This window comes from Ostrea edulis, chromosome 4 (genome assembly GCF_947568905.1).
Source record: "Ostrea edulis chromosome 4, xbOstEdul1.1, whole genome shotgun sequence".
Taxonomy (NCBI): domain Eukaryota; kingdom Metazoa; phylum Mollusca; class Bivalvia; order Ostreida; family Ostreidae; genus Ostrea; species Ostrea edulis.
The window spans coordinates 5780700-5801642 of NC_079167.1; the positions used below are offsets into that span (position 1 = coordinate 5780700).

Consider the following 20943-nt stretch of genomic DNA (forward strand, 5'->3'; position numbering starts at 1 on the left):
CATCCACGAAGAAGTCGGAAGTGAAAAAGAAAGGGAATAGTATATGTTGGTCATAATAGATTACTTTTCAATCCGATTCAATGTTTTCCAATGTATGCGGAACACGTAAACCAAGATATTTGCAAAACTTATTGTTGAAGGTTACGAGAGTGTGCTATTTGAAGTGCGCAAGGCGCTAAAGATAAAAAATAAAATAAAATGGACCACCCCTGACCATTTGCGAATACAGTCCCTCAAATTGGGATAAGCTCTTGATGTACGCAACGACTTGCCAAAGACAACAGATTCTAGTCTGAATTTATCTGATGCTGGCAAGACCATGTCATGGACATGTTTGAAATACACATATATCGGTATTGTGTACATACATGTACATATCTACAGACAAGTGGACCGGATATACTCTTGGCAAGAAAATATTACAGACGGCAGGCCCCTCTCAATACAGAAAGAAATATTTTAAGTTCAACATAATAATGTAATCAATCTTAATAAATAAGAAATGAAAAGGATACTGATTTTTCTAAATATTTAATACAAAAACTATCTGTTCTGTTGCTTTGACATGACTAACTCTCTAAGATTGTCTTCACTTTCTTTAATGCTCTTCTCTAAATATGATTTGGAAGTCTAAAAAGGAAAATTGTATATATAATAACAAGCAATCGAATACAGATCTATGTGAAAAGATGTTAAATGCTTAATTTAATTTGCATTAGTTTAGTCAAGGAAAAAATATGCAATGTAAAATATTGCATATGGAAACTTTTGATTAAGCCTCATACATTGTGATAAGTATCTAAATGTCTTGTTACTTCCTGTATAATTCCAAAGTGATTAAACCTCATAGTGAAGAGGAGCAGTCGATCATTTGTGATTGTGGTAGAAAGTGCGTATTGTAAAATGACAAATTATTCAATTTATGATTAACATGCGATACGCTAATAAGACAGGCGTGGAGTGAATAAAGAGAGCCTTTTGAAACTATTTACAACCGTAATTTTATGCATATTCATGAGAGTTTTTTGTTCCATTTTCATTCAGCATTGATATCTTCATTAAAGCAATACAAGCTGTAACCACAGGTATCTGAATTTTAATCAGTAAATAGATATAAATAGAAAAATAATCCTATATGTCTGGACAAACGTAAATGTGGACCCTGTATCCATGTACACATACACTGATTTTCACCAAGTTCAACATCTGATAAATTATTTATCATCATTTTTTTTAGAGCAATCTTCTTCCCAAAATTACATACAATTCTTACCAAGTTGATATAATGGATAATTTTCAAGTTATTGAATAAAAACAACATTGTAAATCAAGTAAATATATGTAATTCCAGAATATGCATGTAAACATGAACATTATAATCTAAAGTTTATGATACTAGCCTCTACATTTTTTATTTTATCCTCTGCTCCTTTCTTTTTATTGGTTAGATTCCGTTTGATATCATCTTTGGGTTGGAGAATGAACCTGTAAGTAGTATCATAGTTTACATTAGCATGTCTCATGTTTCGTACAAAATCAAGAAAGTTCAATTAATTATTTTTTGGAAAGTGAACTTACATCCTTCCAACTCCCTCATACAACCTTGTGCTCTCTGGTAGAGCAACAATTTCATGTTCCACTAATTCTGAGTGTTTTATGCTTCTCTTTAACTGTTCAATCTGGGCATCTGACACTTTAATTTGTTGTGTAGTCGTTATCATTTTTGTCTGCAGTTCTTGAAATGCCTGTAAGTAGCCGAAAATTGAATAACAAATTATTAAGCAATTAATTTTATGCATCATTGCCAACTCTATGCCCTTCCCCTCTCAAATCATGAATAATTTCGATAATTTTCACGTAATCTCCTTAAATATTCCTTCAAATTTCAATTCCTCTTCCTAGAAATTATTGCAAACAAATTTTAATTTTTAACAAGAGGCCCATAGACCTGAATGGTTATCTTAGTATCATAAGTCGATCTGCATTTATATAGTAAGTATATTGGTCATAGTGTCTGAGATCGTGAAAATCAAAAGTATCACACCATGAAAATCAAAACTAAACATCTCTAATTTGTAATCACAGAAATCCTACCATTTTCAATACTTTTCCAAACAACTATGGGGAATGATATTTCTACCGATACCCCTTCCCCTGAGAAATTCTTACTAATAAACAATGATGAGAGAAGAAATAAAATATTTCTACCGATACCCCTCCCCCAGAAAAATCCTTACTAATAAACAATGATGAGAGAAGAAATAAAATGATATTTCTACCGATACCCCTCCCCCAGAGAAATCCTTACTAATAAACAATGATGAGAGAAGAAAAATAAAATTTTCACACAACATATAAACTTCAGGTCATTTGTACTAAAAAAAAATTGACAACCTTATTACTAAGTACATAAAAGTTAATTGTTATCATATAAATAAGCTAGCTAGGTATGCTACATCTGTGATACAAGGAACATAATTTTTTTTAATAAAGTTACATATGTACATGTATTTATCATTGTCCTTTACAACATGTGTAACAATGCACAAAAACTTGCATAGTATTACCTATGTAGCCAAATTTTTTAACTTGTTTGAATTATTATAACCAAGTAATAAATACAGACAATTTTATGTGTTCACTTAATTTTATTAAATCCTTGACAACACTTATAACCTTTACCAAGTTCAGCGAGTCACTGAGTGACAACTCTCACTGTGGGCACAGGCACTTTTGATTTCAAACTGAGAATATACATGCGTAAGTGTCATATTTCATTTCATTTTAATGCACAGATATGCAACCTGTCCATACATCTACACTATGTACAATTTTTGTTCAGTCAGAAATGTTACAGAAGCAACTAATGGGTAATTTTTCTACCAGTACAATATACAGAAATTATTCAAATGCTTATGGTAACTAAATTATTTTACTTAATATCAACTCATCATCAGTTTAACAGTCAGTGCTTGTAAAATTCTTAGTGCAATTGTCAATCCAGTGGGTTGGAATGACTGAGTAAATGTTGTGACAGCTGTGCAATATGTAGAAGGAACAAGAATTATAAACAACACACCAGTCATTGTGACATTGTCTTATAAAGGCAATTTTTTCATGATTGAGTCCATTCAAGGCCGAGTATAGGTCTACCTTAAAGGGACACAACTCCATCATAAATCAACACACCAGAACAAAACTCAAACTTGATTTGTAACTCATCAATATACACCTGCATACAAAACAAGAGGCCCATGTCCCACATCACTCACCTGAGTCACCTTGGCCCATATTTAAAGATTTTCCCTACATAGTCGCACATAAAACTTTGATCCCTATTGTGGCCCCAACTTGAATCTGCACTATGTCAGGAACCTTTCATGTAAATGTAAACTTTTCTGGTCCAGCGATTCTTCAGAAGAGGATTTTTAAAGATTTTCCCTATATATTTGTATGTTAAACTTTGATCCCCTATTGTGGCCCCATCCTACCCTAGGGGGCCATGATTTTAACAAACTTAAATCTGTACTATATCAAGAACCTTTCATGTAAATTTGTATTTTCCTCACCCAGTGGTTCTTGAGAAGAAGATATTTAAAGGATTTTCCATATATAGTATATAAAACTTTGATCCCCTATTCAACAGTCTTCAGGAAAAACTTTGTGAAGCACAGGCCCTTCGGGCCTCCCAGTATAATAATTTTGCAAGCCCGAACAATATTTTAGTGACCCAAAATACACAACTGACATTAAAAGGATTAAATATCTTATTTTATTTTTCAACATATTAATCTCGCAGATGATATCAGCAACTCATGTTCTACTTTGTTTTGTAAACACCACGTACAAAACATTTTGTTTTCTCCAGAATTAAATCTTAGCAAAGGCCCACCCTCGGTCCAATGGGGCATAGATTTTCGTTCTCTTTTCTCCTTGTACGACCAGTTTTTTATTTGGATCTGAGGGTTGTGATTGCGAAATACGCTTGTGAGGTTTTTGAATTTCACGGACGAGCCCCCTTCCTAAACGGGCACTGGAAGGTGATGTAAATATATAGTATGTGCATGTATTTTTTATACGTGTATGCACATCCTATATATCTACATTAACTTTCAGTGTCCGTGCCTCCCTATACTTCAGAAAAGGCAGCATGGTTGATCGTTTTTCGATGCGGAAGTCTGAGTCAATCTCACGCTTTATATATAATATATACAACACATACAATAAAACATTTACAGGCCCGCCAGACTCCTGGGTTAAATATTTTTAGAAACCCGATCCCGATTTTACTGGCCTCGGGCCACCGGTTAACGTCGAAGACTGCATTTATAGAAAAATGTATTTGATTAAATTGTGTGAGTTGGCGAGGGAAGTAAATCTAGGGAGTATCTTGAGGATATCAGTAAATCTTCACGCCTTGCATCCAATGATATGCGTCTAAATGACCTTTTCCCTTCCATCTAATTTACACCCAGGTACTAAGCACCAATAGTGACTTGGATCGTCATCGTACAAAAATGTAGGACTGCACATAGCTCTTTACGGACCGTCTGCTAGTGCAACACCATTTGCATCGATGTAAACTTTGCCCTACAATTGGTTATTATCATGTGACGATGGTGTATAAAAGTCAAATATAATCGGTCGTTCCAGCACATCCCGAAAGTTCCGTATTGCTATCCCCACATTCCAATCTCAGATACCCAGTTGACACACTTGGCTGAATCTGTCAGTCAGGGCCTGAGTTATTGTCTCTAATTAGATTGATATTAAAGTGGTATGTTTTTTATCTCTGTCCAGATAAATTTACACCTTTCCCAATAATAATAACTGGTGAAAAATGTATTTGTTTAAAAATAAGTTCAATGTGAATAGTATATGCATGACATGACAAATACACATCAATTCTAGATGATTTAAAAAGAATAGTCGAAAATTTTAAGACCTTAAAGTAAAGAAAGTTAAATATATAAAATAAAAGAAGAATGACATCAATTTGTGTTTGATTTCTTGTTTGATATGATATATTTAGCATGTTTACAATAATGTCTAGGTTTTCCCAATTTGATAAAAATGTTGACAATTTTCCCCAATTTGAAAGCCACAGGACCCTTTTGAAAAATGTTAAAAAAATCACCGTATAACATCTCAAAGCGACGTGAACTTGGGTACAAAAGTTCAATATGGATGTTCACATGCTCGTATTCGAATCTACACCATTTGGACCAAGATTTTCAAGTTCCATAGGTATGGTTTAATTTTTCATTAGTGTTTTTTTTTTTATATTTTCCTTTAAACATATATATACGTGTTACCTATAGGGAGAGCTCTGTTCTCACTGTCCTTCGGGCTGTGATAGGGCTTTGCCCTCTATAAACATGTTTGAAAATTATTATGCAAGCTTTGGGCTATACCATTGCACTTTAAAAACAAGAAGCCCATGGGCCACATCGCTCACCAGAGTCACCTTGGCCCATATCTGAAGACTTTCCATATATATTTGCATGTAAAACCTTAGTCCCTATTATGGCCCAAACTACCCTTTGCAAACTTGAATCTACACTATGTCAGAAAGCTTTCATGTAAATGTCAACTTCTTTGGCCCAATGGTTCTTGAGAAGAAGATTTTTATAGCTTTTTCCTATATTTGTATGTAAAACTTTGACCCCCCCCCCCCACTTGTGGCCCCATCCTACCCCCCGGGGGCCATGATTTGAACAAACTTGAATCTGCACTATGTCAGAAAGTTTTCTTGTAAATATCAGCTTTTCTGACTCGGTGGTTATTGAGAAAAAGATTTTAACTATATATTTGTATGTAAAACTTTGATCCCCCTTGTGGCCCCATCCTACCCCCTGGGGCCATGATTTGAACAAACTTGAATCTGCACTATGTCAGGAAGCTTTCATGTAAAAATCAGCTTTTCTCGCTCAGTGGTTCTTGAGAAGAAGATTTTTCCTATATATTTGTATGTAAAACTTTGATCCCCTATTGTGGCCCCATCCAACCCCCGGAGCCCATGATTTGAACAAACTTGAATCTGCATTATGTCAGGAAGCTTTCATGTAAATCTCAGCTTTTCTGGCTTAGTGGTTCTTGAGAAGAAGATTTTTAAAGATTTTCCCTATATATTTGTGTGTAAAACTTTGATGCCCCCTTGGGGCCCCATCTTATCCCCGGGGGCCATGATTTGAACAAACTTGAATCTGCATTATGTCAGGAAGCTTTCATGTAAATCTCAGCTTTTCTGACTTAGTGGTTCTTGAGAAGAAGATTTTTAAAGTTTTTCCCTATATATTTGTATGTAAAACTTTGATCCCCCCTTGTGGCCCCATCCTACCACCGGGGGCCATGATTTGAACAAACTTATATCTGCAATATGTCAGGAAGCTTTCAGGTAAATTTCAGCTCTTCTGGCCCAGTGGTTCTTGAGAAGAAGATTTTTAAATGACCCCACCCTATTTTTGCATTTTTGTGATTATCTCCCCTTTGAAAGGGACATGGCCCTTCATTTGAACAAACTTGAAAGCCCTTCACCCAAGGATGCTTTTGGCCATGTTTGGTTGAAATTGGCCCAGTGGTTCATGAGAGGAAGATGAAAATGTGAAAAGTTTACAGACAGACAGACGCCGGACAAAATGTGATCAGAAAAGCTCACTTGAACCTTCGGTTCAGGTGAGCTAAAAATGTAATCAAGCTTACTGTTATAGCTAAATATAGAGATTGTGCTGGACCTTTGATATGATGGATTTCCTTAAGGTCTGTCAAGTTTAATTTTTAAAATCGATATCGTTAAAAACAGAAGATTCACAAAGTTTTAATAATAAATAACCCAACAACAACAAAATAATTGACACTGCTACCACTTACTGTACCTTTTTAAGTTCCAGATCAACCTGCATACTAGCCATGTTCCTATTATGACTACTGTGAACAATTTTGGTACAACGAGTCCGAATTCATTTCAAAGTCGGGATCGAGCATTATGGTAACAGGTCGTTCCGTCCCCCAGTCGGTCCGTCCCTAGTCGATCCGTCCCAAGACGTCCCATGGTCGATTCGGCCCATTTTGCCGAGTCGATCCGGCCCCTCCATATTTTTTTTTTTAAATCAGAGACACAATAAATGATTATTACTTAAGAAAAAGGGAAGTTTTTGCATATATATATTGCAGTTATAGTTATCAAAATTAGATAACTGCCGAAGTTAGACGTGTGAATAAAATTGTTTATACAACCCTTAACTAGGATTTATAATTGTTGTTTGAAGTGAGATGGTTATGAAAATGTGTGCTCATTAATTATTGTAAAAACATCGTTATTCAACTATGTATAGCAATAAATGTAAATGTGTGTCCCATGTCCACTGATCATTGTGAAAACACCTTGGTGAAAACAGTTTTATAACTGCATTGTTGTGCATCCTTTGATCATTAATTACGAGCTTACAGTAACCTATATGTAACTATTAGAAGTTTTTTGGGGGTTTTTTAAACTCCAGAAGTTCAAAGAATTGCTCATGATTTGGAAATAGAATGTGACAGGTATAGAAATATTTCAAGAAATGACAGAGTATGTAAATTTTGTTTAAAAACAAAAGGTATTCTTTGTATTGAAAATTAAGCCCACTTTATCGAATATTGTGATGTGTATAATGATCTTAGAAAAAGCTGTCAAATATCAAAACATCCGGCTCTTCTTTTTGGGAAATACTGAAAGCTTATTTCAATATAGAGGAACAAATACCTTAAATTCTTTGGCAAAGTATGTTTTTCATCCTTTTAAAGGAAGAGATATTCGTTATGATAAAGTTTAAACAGTCTCAAGAAGATTAATATACATTACGTGTGATCAAGGTTAATTAGTCTGCAATCAAGCCATAAATACCATAGAGCATATTAAAGGATGACTACCTGATGACAGAAGATATCAGCGGCACACACACCATGCATGAAGATGAGATACACAGATGAATTAAATCAATTCAGTATTGTAAATAACACTTGAAAAAATATAATTTTTTTCGGGCCGGATCGACTAGGGGACGTATTAACTAGGGGACGGATCGGTAATGGGACGAATCGACTAAGGGACGGATTGATTATGGGACGTCTAGAAAGTAGTAATATATAATAATGTTAATATCCCTACGCCGTAAAGAAAGTAAGATATGCCCTTATTATACACCAATTAAGAATAAGTTTAAACGATTTTGACATATTGACTTCCAATGACTTTTATTTATTTACTTTTATCCATTGTTAAGTTATTTCAATGTAAGATATACTGACCTATTTTTTTATGGCGGAAAACCGGTCTACCTCTAACGCGCATTTTCCGCCATTACTATCACAAAGAAGTTCTAAGGAGATTGTACAGCACGAAAAGATGGCAGCGATTGATTATGAGTATATCAATAAATTGAAAGAAGAACTAGGGGAAGTGGACATGAAGTTGATGAATACACACCGTATAGTCGCAGAAGGTAATTTACTATGAATTAATATCAATGAAGGGCGAAGAGCACGTGTTCAGTCAGGCTTCATACAATATAAAAAAAAAAAACCACAACTTTTATCAGGCCCAATGTAATCTTTGTTTTAATCTATGTAGCCTTATACTGCTATGTAGTTTTATCAAGCTATGCGAAATTGCTTATTGAATCTACAGCTGCTCGAAATATGAGGGAGGACGGTACGTCGAATTACCGAAATGCCCGTGGTTTACCGAAATGCCCACAGAAATTACCGAAATGCCCCTGCCAACGTATGAATTAAAGCATAATTAGTTTATATATGTTCAATTTCGATAAGAAAATGCCAAATTCAGGGCTCACACTGGACTAAAATATTGTGTCGCAACCTGGCGCGCGTGCATCGACTCGTACCATTTACTATAGATCTATATTTCATGTATATTATTCAAGAGGGCGTATACAACATATCATATACATGTCTCTGATTATTCTTACAACATAGCTTTGTTCAACTTTTATCATAAATCACTATTATTATGGTATTGTGAAAATTGTATTTCAGGTGATTGCTTTTCAGTCAGTCTAGATGATATAGCACTATATCATGGTTTTATTTTTAAATATCGTTTTTGGCGAAGTTGACTCAATTCTGTTTCATACCAGAAAAAATTAGGAGTATTTCGTAACCTATGACTGACTACATTAAATAAAGACAAGAAATGAGTTTCTATATGTTTATTAATCATGTTAGTAGTGTAAATGACATATAATACTCATCATTAACATTAAATTTGCACTCTATAAAAAGTCACTGTCAGATGACAAAGTTACTGAAGATTAATTACTGTAATACATAACACATCATCATAGTTTCACAACATCACATTTTTCAAAGAATTCACTGAAGAATCCCGTTTTCATCTTGAAATCCAGAATGACAAGGTGGTCATTCAGTGAATATCATCATGTAGTGAAGTCTGAAATAAATTTTAAATGGCTTAAGATGATGTGAAGTCAAAAGATGACAGCATAGCAATTTCAGACGAACCTACAATTTTGCGTTTCCTCATGGCCATTTTCCAAATAGATCAAACCAAAGACCTAAAGAATGATGCAATTTCCCAACATTCCTTCATTTATAAACTATACTACCGTCAAATGGATTAGAAAATGTACAATGTAGCTGAACATTCAATAGTTTAACTTTCCAGATGAAATTGTTTTTGTACTGTGATGAACTGACAAATTAAATTTTATATGTTTTTATTGACACCAAAATATCTTCCATTAAGCCAATTCAACTTAATTGATAGATTATCATCCCCGCCCGCCCCTCAAAAATCAGCCCACCCGGAATTTTTTTATTTTGCGGAGCTTGCGATTTCCGGAAAGGTTTTACACTTCTTATTTACATTTCCGGTATAGCAACATAAAGAAAAAATGGATCATATTATGGTTTTCTTAATTTCTCACCTTCTTACGGGCATAAATGAAAGGAAAGCATTAATGTGCTTCATATCTTGAAGAAGTTTGGTATCTTGCTGTGTTTAAAATTAAAGTTTAACCTGGAATTCGTCTGTGAAATAAGCATAGATCCATCTGGCATTAAATGATGCACTAGGCCTTCAGCCTACTTGTTTGTCATTAAAATAATTCTCAGAAAATAAAAATTAATAAAATAAAATCCTCCCACTCGCCCCATACTTTTTGGTGATCCTGGATGATAATCTACTAATTAAGTTGAATTGGCCTTAACTAGCTTGTGTGCACAATCACACGCTTTTTATTCCACTCAGTCCAAAACAGGTCGCTCCCCAGTAATGACTCGGGGTTATCTCTCCCCAGTATACAGAATACTTTTATTTCTATTTCATTACAATATGTAGGAGACTCGCACGTGCAAAGTTCATTTCATTCACACCTACCTGCACACAGATCAACCCTTTGTCTTTCCCACGCAACAGGGTATCCACATTCTGCACAGGTAAAACAGCCCCGAGGCTGTTTGGATGCCAACAGCTGAAATTCAAGATGGTGCCGCGATTTTTAAAATACGAAATGTCCGTGTCGCATTTTTTCCTGAAAAATCGCAAAATGCGATGGGCAGCGCGGGCCCTGAAATTATGGTTGTAAATATAGAAAATTGTGTTATATTCTCGCATCATCGATGTTTCAAAGAACGATAACTATAGCTAACTCCTGCCACAGGAGTTAGCTAGAGTTATCGTTCTTTGAGGAGTTATTGCCGAAGTTTCTCGTATCACCCCACCCCCCTATAATAATACTTGTTTGAATTATTCTTTGTTAATTTTGTTCACTGTTTTATGAGAACTAAAAATCTGTAGTTTAAGAGATAATTAGTGTCCTAAAAAAAAAATAATTTTATCACCGAAGTTTTTGTCCCTCTAATTCTCGTATTTTCCCCACATATAATACTTGTTTGAATTATGAAATATAAGATATGTTTTTAAGTCGATTGAAATGAAATAAACTTTTGCAGCTAACAGCAATGAAATTTTCATTAATCAAATTTCGGGTATATTTTAATGAGAATAGACGCTAGTTCAAATAAAAAATAAACATTGTTTAAAGTGTAATAAAGTATAAAGATATTTTTTTTAGCATCGAATAATTAATAATGTCTAACAGTAGACGCGTGTGTGGCACGTGCGTCCTAAAACAACAAGCTACTGTTAAATTGTCAATTCAATTACGCAAGACGGAAGTCATAATCACACAGGGGTGTTAGTAAATACTGGCGGTTGTTTTTGTTGTTGTTGTTTGTTTTTTAATAGAAAAACCAAACCTTTCATTATTTTCATTTATTAATACTACTAAGGTATGAATTTCTTTGATGCGAGTCTTCTTTTAACATTTGTATAATTAATCTTAATAATGACAATACCCAAACCTATCCATCTGACTGAAGCAGTTTATCTTTGATCAATTGTAATTGTGGATATTTTCACAAAATTATGCACCTTCATCTTTTTGTTCCCATCATTTCATGCTCATGATTTTATTCTCCCCATTGTATTCTCCTAATTATGATCTCAACATTATCGATAATCAAAACAAACTTGTAAAAGTCTTTTTAAACTGATGTACCTTCTTCCTTTTAATTGTTATCATCATTTCATGCTCCTGATTTTATTGTCCTTATTTTATTCTCCCCATTGTATTCTCCTAATTATGTTCTCAACATTATCCATCTCATAATTAAAACAAAATTGTAACAGTCTTTCTAAAAATTGTATCAATCAAATCGTACTTTGCACTCAACATGGCTGGAAACTTTTGGAAATTTCATCTAAAAAATTCTAGTTGAAAAAAACCCGCGAACTCTTTTGACTATAGACTACAGAAGGACACTGCGTGAAGCGTGACACTAACACTTTCATGTGTTGTTTTATGTAAACACGGACAAGATCAACATGCTTGCTATTTAAATCAGATGTCTCTGAGACGCCCAAAGTGTGCATGAAGTAGGCCATCTTCGACATCACTGACTGAGATGACCTTGACCGTAGTTATTTATTTGATCAACGTGTACTTTTTCAATACTTGTATTTTCATTCTGTAAAGCATTTCTATGCACCGGACAAAATTATTGTAAACTTCAAAGTACAGCCAGTAAACGAAGGAAATCCAGAAAAACCGATCGGGGTTTGTTTTTTTTCACTCGCAAAAAGCTGCGATCACTCGTGATTTTTCACTCGCTATGTCAATTTTTCACTCGCATTTAGCGAGTATTTCCCCTTAATTTCGTTGCCTGTATGATATAGTAAAGTAATTGTAATAGTTTGCTGAAATATTGCGATAATTGAAAGTAGTCATTAGTGTTAGTGTAAAGTGTAAAACTTATACGGTACCAATTTTGATGCACCAGATGTGCATGTCGACAAATAATGTCTCTTCAGTGATGCTCAACCGAAATGTTTGAAATCCAAAATAACTATGAAGTTTTGGAGCTAAATATAGCCAAAAACAGCGTGTCAAAAAAGTGGAGCCAAATTCGTCCAAGGATAAGAGCTATGCACGAGGGAGATAATCCTTAATTTTGAAATGAATTTCTAAATTTTATAACAGCAATTAAATATACATCCGTATTTTCAAGCTAGTAACGAAGTACTAAGCTACTGGGCTGTAGCATATTATGTCCCACCTATTTTAAAAGCTGACCACTGAACAATTAGTCTTTGCAAAAATTTTACTATTGATGTTGAAATTAAATGCAATGATAATATGTTGGTACACTGGTATAACATATAAAGGAGTAGATTACCCTTGTTGATTTTTAGGTGACATGGTCAATACACTCTTGACATAGATTGATTGTATCTTGTCTAACGTCTCGCTTGAGAATTTTTCACTCGTATGGAGACGTCACCAAGACCGGTGAAGGGCTTCAAATTTAGGCCTATGTTCGGCGCTTACGGCCATTGAACAGTGAGGGTTCTTTAGCGTGCCACACCTGATGCCGAGCGTTTGGCGATGGAACTGTCACTACCTGTTTTAACGACTGGGGTCTGTCGAGGCCGGGATTCGAACCCAGGCCTTCCGCATGCGGGGCGAACGTTCTAACCTCTCAGCCACCGTGGCGGTTCTTGGCATAGAAAGATGTTGTCTGCTCAATAATTTGAATTGATGATACTAGTCTACTATCAATTAAATAATGCATGTGTATAATCCTGTTCAATTTTGCACCATGGGGGCATATGTTTTAAAAACATCTCGGATCTCGTTTTTCTTTTCTTTTAAATTTTCTTTTTGCCTAAGATAATAAAATTTTATTCTAATTTGTTTTGGTAGCCTGTTTATTATAAAAGTTTGCATGATTTGTAGAAATAAAGAGAGCAGAAGGTGGAACAAAGAAATTGATACCCACAGTTGAAGCCCACCACAATCGTCCTCAGGGCGTGGCAGTTAAAGTGAAAATTCCACAGAATGACTATCCTAAAGTAAGACACCATTGAAAAAGACTATTTCCACTATTACAGTTATCAAGATTTGCAAAATTTGAATGATATATTAGGGCTGTGCAATGCACCGATTACAAATTCCGGATTTCGGTTCGGTTTAGATTTTACCTACACCAAAACAACAAATATGGCGTCCAAGTGATGTGCAGAACATGTGGTATTTTTATGCAACAGAGATTAAATCATTACTGTGTTGAAAGTTAACATTTCACCACTCAGATACCAACAGAATATGGTCAGTAAGATCATTGCAGTTTATCTTTTCATGTCATTTAGCATTTCTCTCAGTGGTGTTGTGAAATCAACACCGTAGGTAATGACACAGATTTGACAGTTAATATGAGAGAGAAGTAAACCAATAAAGGAGAGATTTTCAAAGACTCAATTGATAGAATTGTTGAATTTTTGCATATCAATGAAAACAATATCATATACATTTTAGATTCACTATAGATTTGTTTAATAATCCAAAACTTAAGCAGCACATTAATGTAACAAATTTTAATAGACTGTCAATGTTTTCTTTTTCTATCAAAGTTATAAAATGTCATTATAGATATGATGTTTACAAATGATGACATAAAGTTATATAACTTGAATAAAAATCAAATATGCTACTCATTAAAATTGTTAATTTTTGTGCTGTCAGTAGATATATTGGACCTAACATGAACCGAATCGAAAATAACCGAACCGTGCTGTTCTGAATCGAAACCAAACTGAATCGAGCTAACCCTGAATAGTCCCAGCCCTATGATATATTGACGTTTTTGAAAAACATTGTGCATCATTTTGTGGTTGATATTTCTTTGCAGTAAAATTTATGATTTTGTTTTCTTTTACAGTTCAATTTTGTGGGAAAGTTATTAGGACCAAAAGGAATGTCCTTAAAGAGGTTACAAGAAGAAACAGGGACAAAGATGTCGATTCTTGGCAAAGGCTCAATGAGGGATAAAGCGAAGGTATGTCTAGGAATCTTTGTGCTTAACCATTTATGCTATTAGCCTACCAGTTGCGAAAGTACAAATTTTTTTTAGCCCACAGGAATTGTTACTCATTGGTCTTAACCTCCCCCAATTAGGAAGTGGTGTCATTGTAAACCTATAACAAAGAAGAAAAATCGTTTTATTTTAGCCTTTGATTAGTATGCTTAATGTCATTTCAGTAAGAAATGAAAGAAAGCAATGCACGTGCATATACGAGTATGATTCCACACTTTTGTTGATGTCATTCAACAGGCATTTATATCATATACCCACAGTATGAATTTCATATTGTTTGCATCAAATATAAGAAAGTTGGGACCTATAGTAATTTCAAAAAGAGTTGTCCCATTGGGATCCGGGTTAATAGAATAGGTCCTCATTACTTCTTGCTTGTCGTAAGAGCCGACTAAATGGGACGGTCCTTTGGATGAGACCGCTAAAATTGAGGTCCTGTGGCACAATAAAGATCCCTCCCTGCTCAATGGCCCTAAGCGCTGAGCATAGGCCAAAGACTGATGTGCAGTGCCTCGGTTGGATGCATCATTTTTTACACCGGATTGATTGATCTATTGCATGAACTTGGTCTTGAGAAAAATTTCTTTTTTGAAATCATTTTGCAATATTAACTACGAATCAGAATTTTCTTCCAAGTGAATCATTTGGTGGCTTGTAAATAAAATCGAAAGATTTATTTGCTGGAGGGGGGTGACAAGCTTCTTCCTTAACTTGGTTTGTTTATACCTGTAATTGTCAGGCTTTTTGTTTGAAAGAATGAAATTTGGACTCATCAATTTTAGCTTGGGGCTAATTATTGTTCAAGGGGAGTCCGTTGGACTCGTGATAACCATTTTCAGAGTGAATCACTGTCAACAATTAAATATTCTTGATAACTGCCATTCAGATTCTTTTCAAATTTGGTATGAAACATCTTGGGAACAAAGGGAACATTAGTTTTTCTTTTCTTTTAAAAATGTAAATTGCTAGTTTGTAAGTAAAGATTTGAGATGATGGAATATTGTAACTTTTGTATGTGTTAATGAATGGGTGATTTTTCTTTATTGTAGGAAGACGAACTAAAAAATGAAGGTGGAAAATATGCTCATTTACATGAAGAATTGCATGTTTTGGTTGAAGTGTACAGTGCGATTCCCGATGCCTATGGCAGACTCTCTCATGCCTTGGTAGAACTTACCAAATTTTTATCACCGGTTAGTATATGCTTATAGACAGGCGGAGTTGCACCATATTAATGTAAAGTTATTTACAAATGAGAGTGTAACAAACTGTTCCTTGCCTTAAATTTTTATTTATTTTTTTTTTTTTTTTTTTTTTTTTTTTTTTTTTTTTTTTTTTTACGATACAAATCTATTAACAAATTGTTGATTGTGCATTTGTATTATTTTTCCTGTATTAGGAATACAATGATGAAATTCACCAACAACAGATGGAGGAGATGATGTATCTGAATGGAGAGAAACCAGGAGCAGGAGGTGTTGCAAGAGGAAGGGGGAGAGGTGGTCCTCCAGGGGGAGGTGGAAGAGGAGGACTGCTGACATCGCCAGCTGGAAGAGGAGTACCCCCACCAAGGTATGCACTGTATGATATAGATGTAATCATTTTTAATGTTTATGTCTTGGTACTTTTTCTGAAATTTCGTTGCATTGATTTAATGCCAGGGTTATACTGCAGTTTTCAGAACTATTAACAGCAAATGACAATTTAAAAGTTTTCATTTGTTATTACGATAGTTAGTTTTGGTTCCTGATACAGTAATCATGCAGAATCTCACTTGTAAACATATAAACAGAAGAAAACACTCTCTAATGGTAACTGGTGTGTGTGTCTGCATGCACACTACCATTTTAGAAAATGTCAGTATTTTGATGATATTTGATTGACTTCAGAGAGGCAATACTACCCCCCACCCCACCCCACCCCCAAAATGTTGAAACATTTTTCTGTCTGTCTTTTATTAGGATAATAGGATATATTCATGAAGTATACTTTTCATGAAGTGCTAATGCATACTATATTTGTATTCATTCGCATAGACATTTTTTACAACTGCAACGCATTTATAGTAAGTGGTTATCACAATTTGTAAAGATGTCAAAGGCAAAATCATTTGTAATGTAAATACAACTGCAGTGCATTCATGAGTAGAGGTGCATGGTATACCGGTCTACCAGTATTTATCCGATGCCTGTATGTACCAAGGTCCTTGAAGCCAAATACCGGTATATTCAAGTCAGATGAACGATGTGGTCCATAGGCCTCTTTTGTTAGAATAATCCTCATCATATCTCTCTAAAAGCGGTTGATAATGGTGATTTTATGTTTCAATAGAGTTATGCATTTTCACATGACAGTTGAAAATTGATTTAATACTTATGTTCATCTTTACTTTAAGAATGTATGTTTTTTGAAGGCATACAAAAGTACCTTCTTTTAACAGAGGAGCACCAGCAAGAGGTGCTCCACGGGGTGTCCCAGCACCCCGAGGAGTTCCAGCAGGCAGAGGTCGCCCAGCACCTCCACCACCACCTCGGGTAGAAACTTATGAGGATTACAGCAGCCAGGTATGAACCGGTAGATTTGCAAGTCTTTAAACATGCGTGTAATCTGCAGCTAAAATCTTTATCAAGGTAATCTAAATGTGCATATTATTTTAAAGGCTTATGAAGATCCATATGCAGATCCATATGCTCGAGATCCATATGCAGAAACGAGTTATGCTTCAGGGTAAGAATTGAGCAATTTGAGGAAAAGGTGATATTGTTTTACTGATACTTGAAAATGAACATCAGGGAACCTAACTACAAATTTCTGCATTTTGTAGAGATACACAATATTTTGACTATGGTCATGGTACAAGTGCACAGGGATATGATGACAGCTATGGCGAAGGTAAGGCACAATGATTGGTGTATTCCCATTTTAATATTTTCACTTTGAATTCAAATGTGGAATATTTTTATACTCTAGGATTAACAATATTGGTTTTAAGAAATTCCTTGGTGCAAAGTACTTTTCCTATTGCATACACATCAGAAACAAAATTAGTTCAGGTGTAAATTACGTGTCCTGTTTCTTACAGATAGCGGATGGTCTACAGGAGGAAGTTCTTTTGGAAAAGTCCCACCGGCACCCAGAGGTGGTCGGGGGCGTCCCCATCCCTATGGGAGCTCACGTGGAGGCTATTGATAGTTCATGGATCCCCTGCAGATGCCAAGTCTATTATTCACTCATTTCACTCATCAAATTTACATACTAAGGTACTTAGTTACCTTATTGAATAGTGATACACTATATGAAGTCTAACTGAATGATCTGATCCAGATGGAAATGCTGAAGATTCAGATTTTTTAACTGAGCTACAAAAAATATTTTTAAAAAAAAAAAACAATTGTGTCAGTTTTAAATGGCTGTAAAACTCCAATAAGTATGTTGATGTCAAAGGAATACACATTAAAACTGTTGTAAACCTGTGGTACCTGTATAAAAACTTAAATAAAAAGTATTGTGTTCACTGTCAGAGATTGTTAGTGTAGTAAAGAAAAATAAAAAAAAAATGCATCAGATAAATGTTTTTATCTCTAAAAGAAAAAAAATCCAATGTCTCAGCAAAAAATTGAAAATATAGCTGCAAAGCCACAGAAACTAGTATTTGCAAATGAAAAACTAAAGGTAGGCAATAATCTGTTTATGAGATGAATTAAACTAAAATTGGGATGTGCAATCTTGTGGAAGTCTTAACATTATAACAGTAAGTGATTGAGGTGTATGGATAGATAAACTAAATCCCATACATAGTGACATCTGAGGCATTGGATTTGCTTGGTTATGATTCTGTGTATTAACAGTCCAAACTTAATTTTACAGATAGACAGAGCAGACTAAGTTTTAATTATTGAACAGAAAACTTGGTTAAAGCAATGGAGTTGGCAAAATATTCCACTTGAAAACATAATCAGTACTCGATTATTTTTATGTATAACTGGAATTCAAACAATTAAAGCAACACAGAACCCCCATCTCAGATCTATAATTGTGTTTCTATTATTGTATTCATAAAATAAAGAGATGTACCACAGCTCTTAATCTGTGGTGGGGGAAACTAAGAGAAATTCTGTGGTAAATGGTGTGATATATTCCAAATAAAGAGAAAAATGCTTGTGTCACTGTGATATCTAACTCCTATCAAAAAGAAAGTGAAGAAGAGACGAAAAATTACAGCCCATTTTACTAGAGACTGGTAAGACGCCCACACACAGGTAAATCCTCTGTACTGATTAAAAACATAGTCCTAAATAAACATCATGCTCTTTGAACAAATTCATATACTATTAATTTGTAAACGTAGTTAAAGTGTGCTACCTTAAAAACAAGATTATTTAAAATATAAAGTCATGAATGATTTGACATTGGATACTATATGTGTCACAACAAATGTTCTAATGGTTAGAATTGAGAATGCCCTTTGACAAAAAAAATATAATTTTTTTTTTATATGACTTGTTGCAGGGTACAATATAAAGTAGCAATTTTATATGGTAATATTCATTTGCTACATCTTGCATGAAAATGGATTTTAACATTGTTTTCCTGTTTTACAGGTTGCCTGGAAGATCTCGATACCACCATGGTGTTCAAAGAATTTTTATACAATATCTTATGAAGAAAATTTTTTTAAAATGAAATAAATTTTAATATTTGCATTTTTACTAATATTTTGTTGGTGATGATGAAAAGGTGAAGATATTGAACAGTGATTAATCTTGAAAGGAGTAGGGCAAACACCCTGGATATACCAGAGGTGGGATCAGGTACCCAGGAGGAGTAAGCACGTAATGTTTTTAGCTCAAGTGAGCTTTGTCCGGTGTCCGTCTGTAAACTTTTCACATTTTCATCTTCTCATGAACCACTGGGCCAATTTCAACCAAACATGGCCAAAAGCATCCTTGGGTGAAGGGCTTTCAAGTTTGTTCAAATGAAGGGCCATGTCCCTTTCAAAGGGGAGATAATCACAAAAATAGGGTGGGGTCATTTAAAAATCTCAAGAACCACTGGGTCAGAAGAGCTGAAAGCTTCCTGACATATTGCAGATTCAAGTATATAGGGAAAAACTTCAAAAATCTTCTCAAGAACCACTTAGCCAGAAGAGCTGAGATTGACATAATGCAGATTCAAGTTTGTTCAAATCGTGGGCCCCGGGGGTTGGATGGGGCCACAATAGGGGATCAAAGTTTTACATACAAATATATAGGAAAAATCTTCTCAAGAACCACTGAGCCAGAAAAGCTGATTTTAATTTTGCATGAAAACTTTCTGACACAGTGCAGATTTTAAGTATGTTCAAATCATGGCCCCCAGGTAGGATGGGGATCAAAGTTTTACACACAAATATAAGAAAAATCTTCTCAAGAACCATTGGGCCAAAGAAGTTGACATTTGCATGAAAGCTTTCTGATATAGTGTAGATTCAAGTTTGCAAAGGGTAGTTTGGGCCATAATGGGGACTATTAGGTTTTACATGCAAATATATATATATGGAAAGTCTTCAGATATGGGCTCAGGTGAGCCATGGGCCTGTTGTTTGATCACCCGTTGTCCTTCTGTCTGTACATTCTACAGAACCAATGGGCCAATTTCAACCAAACTTGGCAAATAGCATCTTTAGGTGAAGGGCTTTCAAGTTTGTTCAAATGAAGATCCATGACCCTCTTCAAAGGGGAAATAATCACAAAAATAGGGTGGGGTCATTTAAAAATCACTGGGCTAGAACAGTTGAAATTTGCATGAAAGCTTCCTGACATAATGCAGATCTATGCAAGGTTAAAGACATTTCAATAGAGCCAGTCGTAGACCACTGTTGTAAAAATGATTGAGATTACTGAAGAAATTAGCTTATATAAAAGTTCGCACAAAATTCGGTAATGCAGATTTTTATTGAAAAAGAGGAAGTTTATGGTTCTGATAAGGTATCTTCTGAGAAAGTTCGTTGATGGAGAAAGAAATTTCTGACTGGCACAGTGTCAGTTAAATGTGCAGCAAAATTTGGCCGACCTGTGACTAACAGGCAAGAAAAAAGTCGGGGAAATAATTGAAAGTGATGGCAGATACACGATTCCTGATATTGCTAAAGCTGTTGGCATATCGCTATCGCGGGTGCATTTCATTTTGAAAGTTACGAAAGATTTCTGCCAGGTGGATACCGCATATATTGACAGATGACCAAAAACGGGTACGAATACCAAAAAAAATTGCTCAAAATACTTCCCAAATTCAATCGAAGATAATTTGCAAACATTGTTACTGGTGACGAAACATGGGTTCATTATTTCGAACCAGTAAGAAATATTGGAAACAAAATAAGGCTTACTTAACACGGTAGAAGGTCTGTAGTTGCCAAATGAACCATAGGCACAAAGAAGACTCTTTATTGCATATTCTTATGTGATGGTATAGCCGTACAAATTCCGGTGCCGTAAGGCAAAAGTG

The 20943-nt window shown here is 34.9% G+C and overlaps 2 protein-coding genes across 4 annotated transcripts; one reads left to right on the forward strand and one right to left on the reverse strand.

The window, feature by feature from the left end:
- Positions 1–514: 514 nt before the first annotated feature.
- Positions 515–7022, reverse strand: LOC125671265 (prefoldin subunit 1-like). The gene is made up of 4 exons (XM_048906835.2): positions 6876–7022; positions 1579–1745; positions 1401–1485; positions 515–630 (listed from the first exon to the last, which is right to left on the reverse strand). The coding sequence occupies exons 1-4, from the start codon at positions 6909–6911 to the stop codon at positions 544–546; spliced, it is 375 nt and encodes a 124-aa protein (XP_048762792.1). The 5' UTR covers positions 6912–7022; the 3' UTR covers positions 515–543.
- Positions 7023–8065: 1043 nt separating this feature from the next.
- On the forward strand, positions 8066–19160 carry LOC125670098 (KH domain-containing, RNA-binding, signal transduction-associated protein 2-like). 3 transcript variants are annotated; one of them, XR_007368119.2, is made up of 10 exons: positions 8066–8483; positions 13320–13435; positions 14302–14418; positions 15507–15650; positions 15857–16029; positions 16871–17021; positions 17117–17184; positions 17282–17349; positions 17540–17717; positions 19059–19160. XR_007368119.2 is itself a non-coding variant. In XM_048905059.2 (9 exons), exons 1-9 carry the CDS (start codon positions 8300–8302, stop codon positions 17644–17646), a joined length of 1101 nt encoding a protein of 366 aa, XP_048761016.2. In that variant the 5' UTR covers positions 8066–8299; the 3' UTR covers positions 17647–19160. The 3 variants fall into 3 exon arrangements, 1 of the variants encoding a protein (XP_048761016.2); XR_008802176.1 differs by having other exon boundaries at positions 16898–17021; XM_048905059.2 differs by having other exon boundaries at positions 16898–17021; positions 17540–19160.
- The last annotated feature ends 1783 nt before the right edge of the window (positions 19161–20943 follow it).

What these genes read in the sequence shown, in the direction of transcription:
- LOC125671265 (XM_048906835.2), bottom strand. Translation starts at nt 6,911, where the DNA reads ATGGCTAGTATGCAGGTTGATCTGGAACTTAAAAAG. An exon ending in TTGATCTGGAACTTAAAAAG is followed by an intron (nt 1,746 to 6,875) that starts GTACAGTAAGTG and finishes GGCTACTTACAG; the next exon opens with GCATTTCAAGAACTGCAGAC. An exon ending in ATAAAATAAAAAATGTAGAG is followed by an intron (nt 631 to 1,400) that starts GCTAGTATCATA and finishes TTTCCTTTTTAG; the next exon opens with ACTTCCAAATCATATTTAGA.
- LOC125670098 (XM_048905059.2), top strand. Translation starts at nt 8,300, where the DNA reads ATGGCGGAAAACCGGTCTACCTCTAACGCGCATTTTCCGCCATTACTA. An exon ending in CACAGAATGACTATCCTAAA is followed by an intron (nt 13,436 to 14,301) that starts GTAAGACACCAT and finishes TTTCTTTTACAG; the next exon opens with TTCAATTTTGTGGGAAAGTT. An exon ending in ATGAGGATTACAGCAGCCAG is followed by an intron (nt 17,022 to 17,116) that starts GTATGAACCGGT and finishes ATTATTTTAAAG; the next exon opens with GCTTATGAAGATCCATATGC.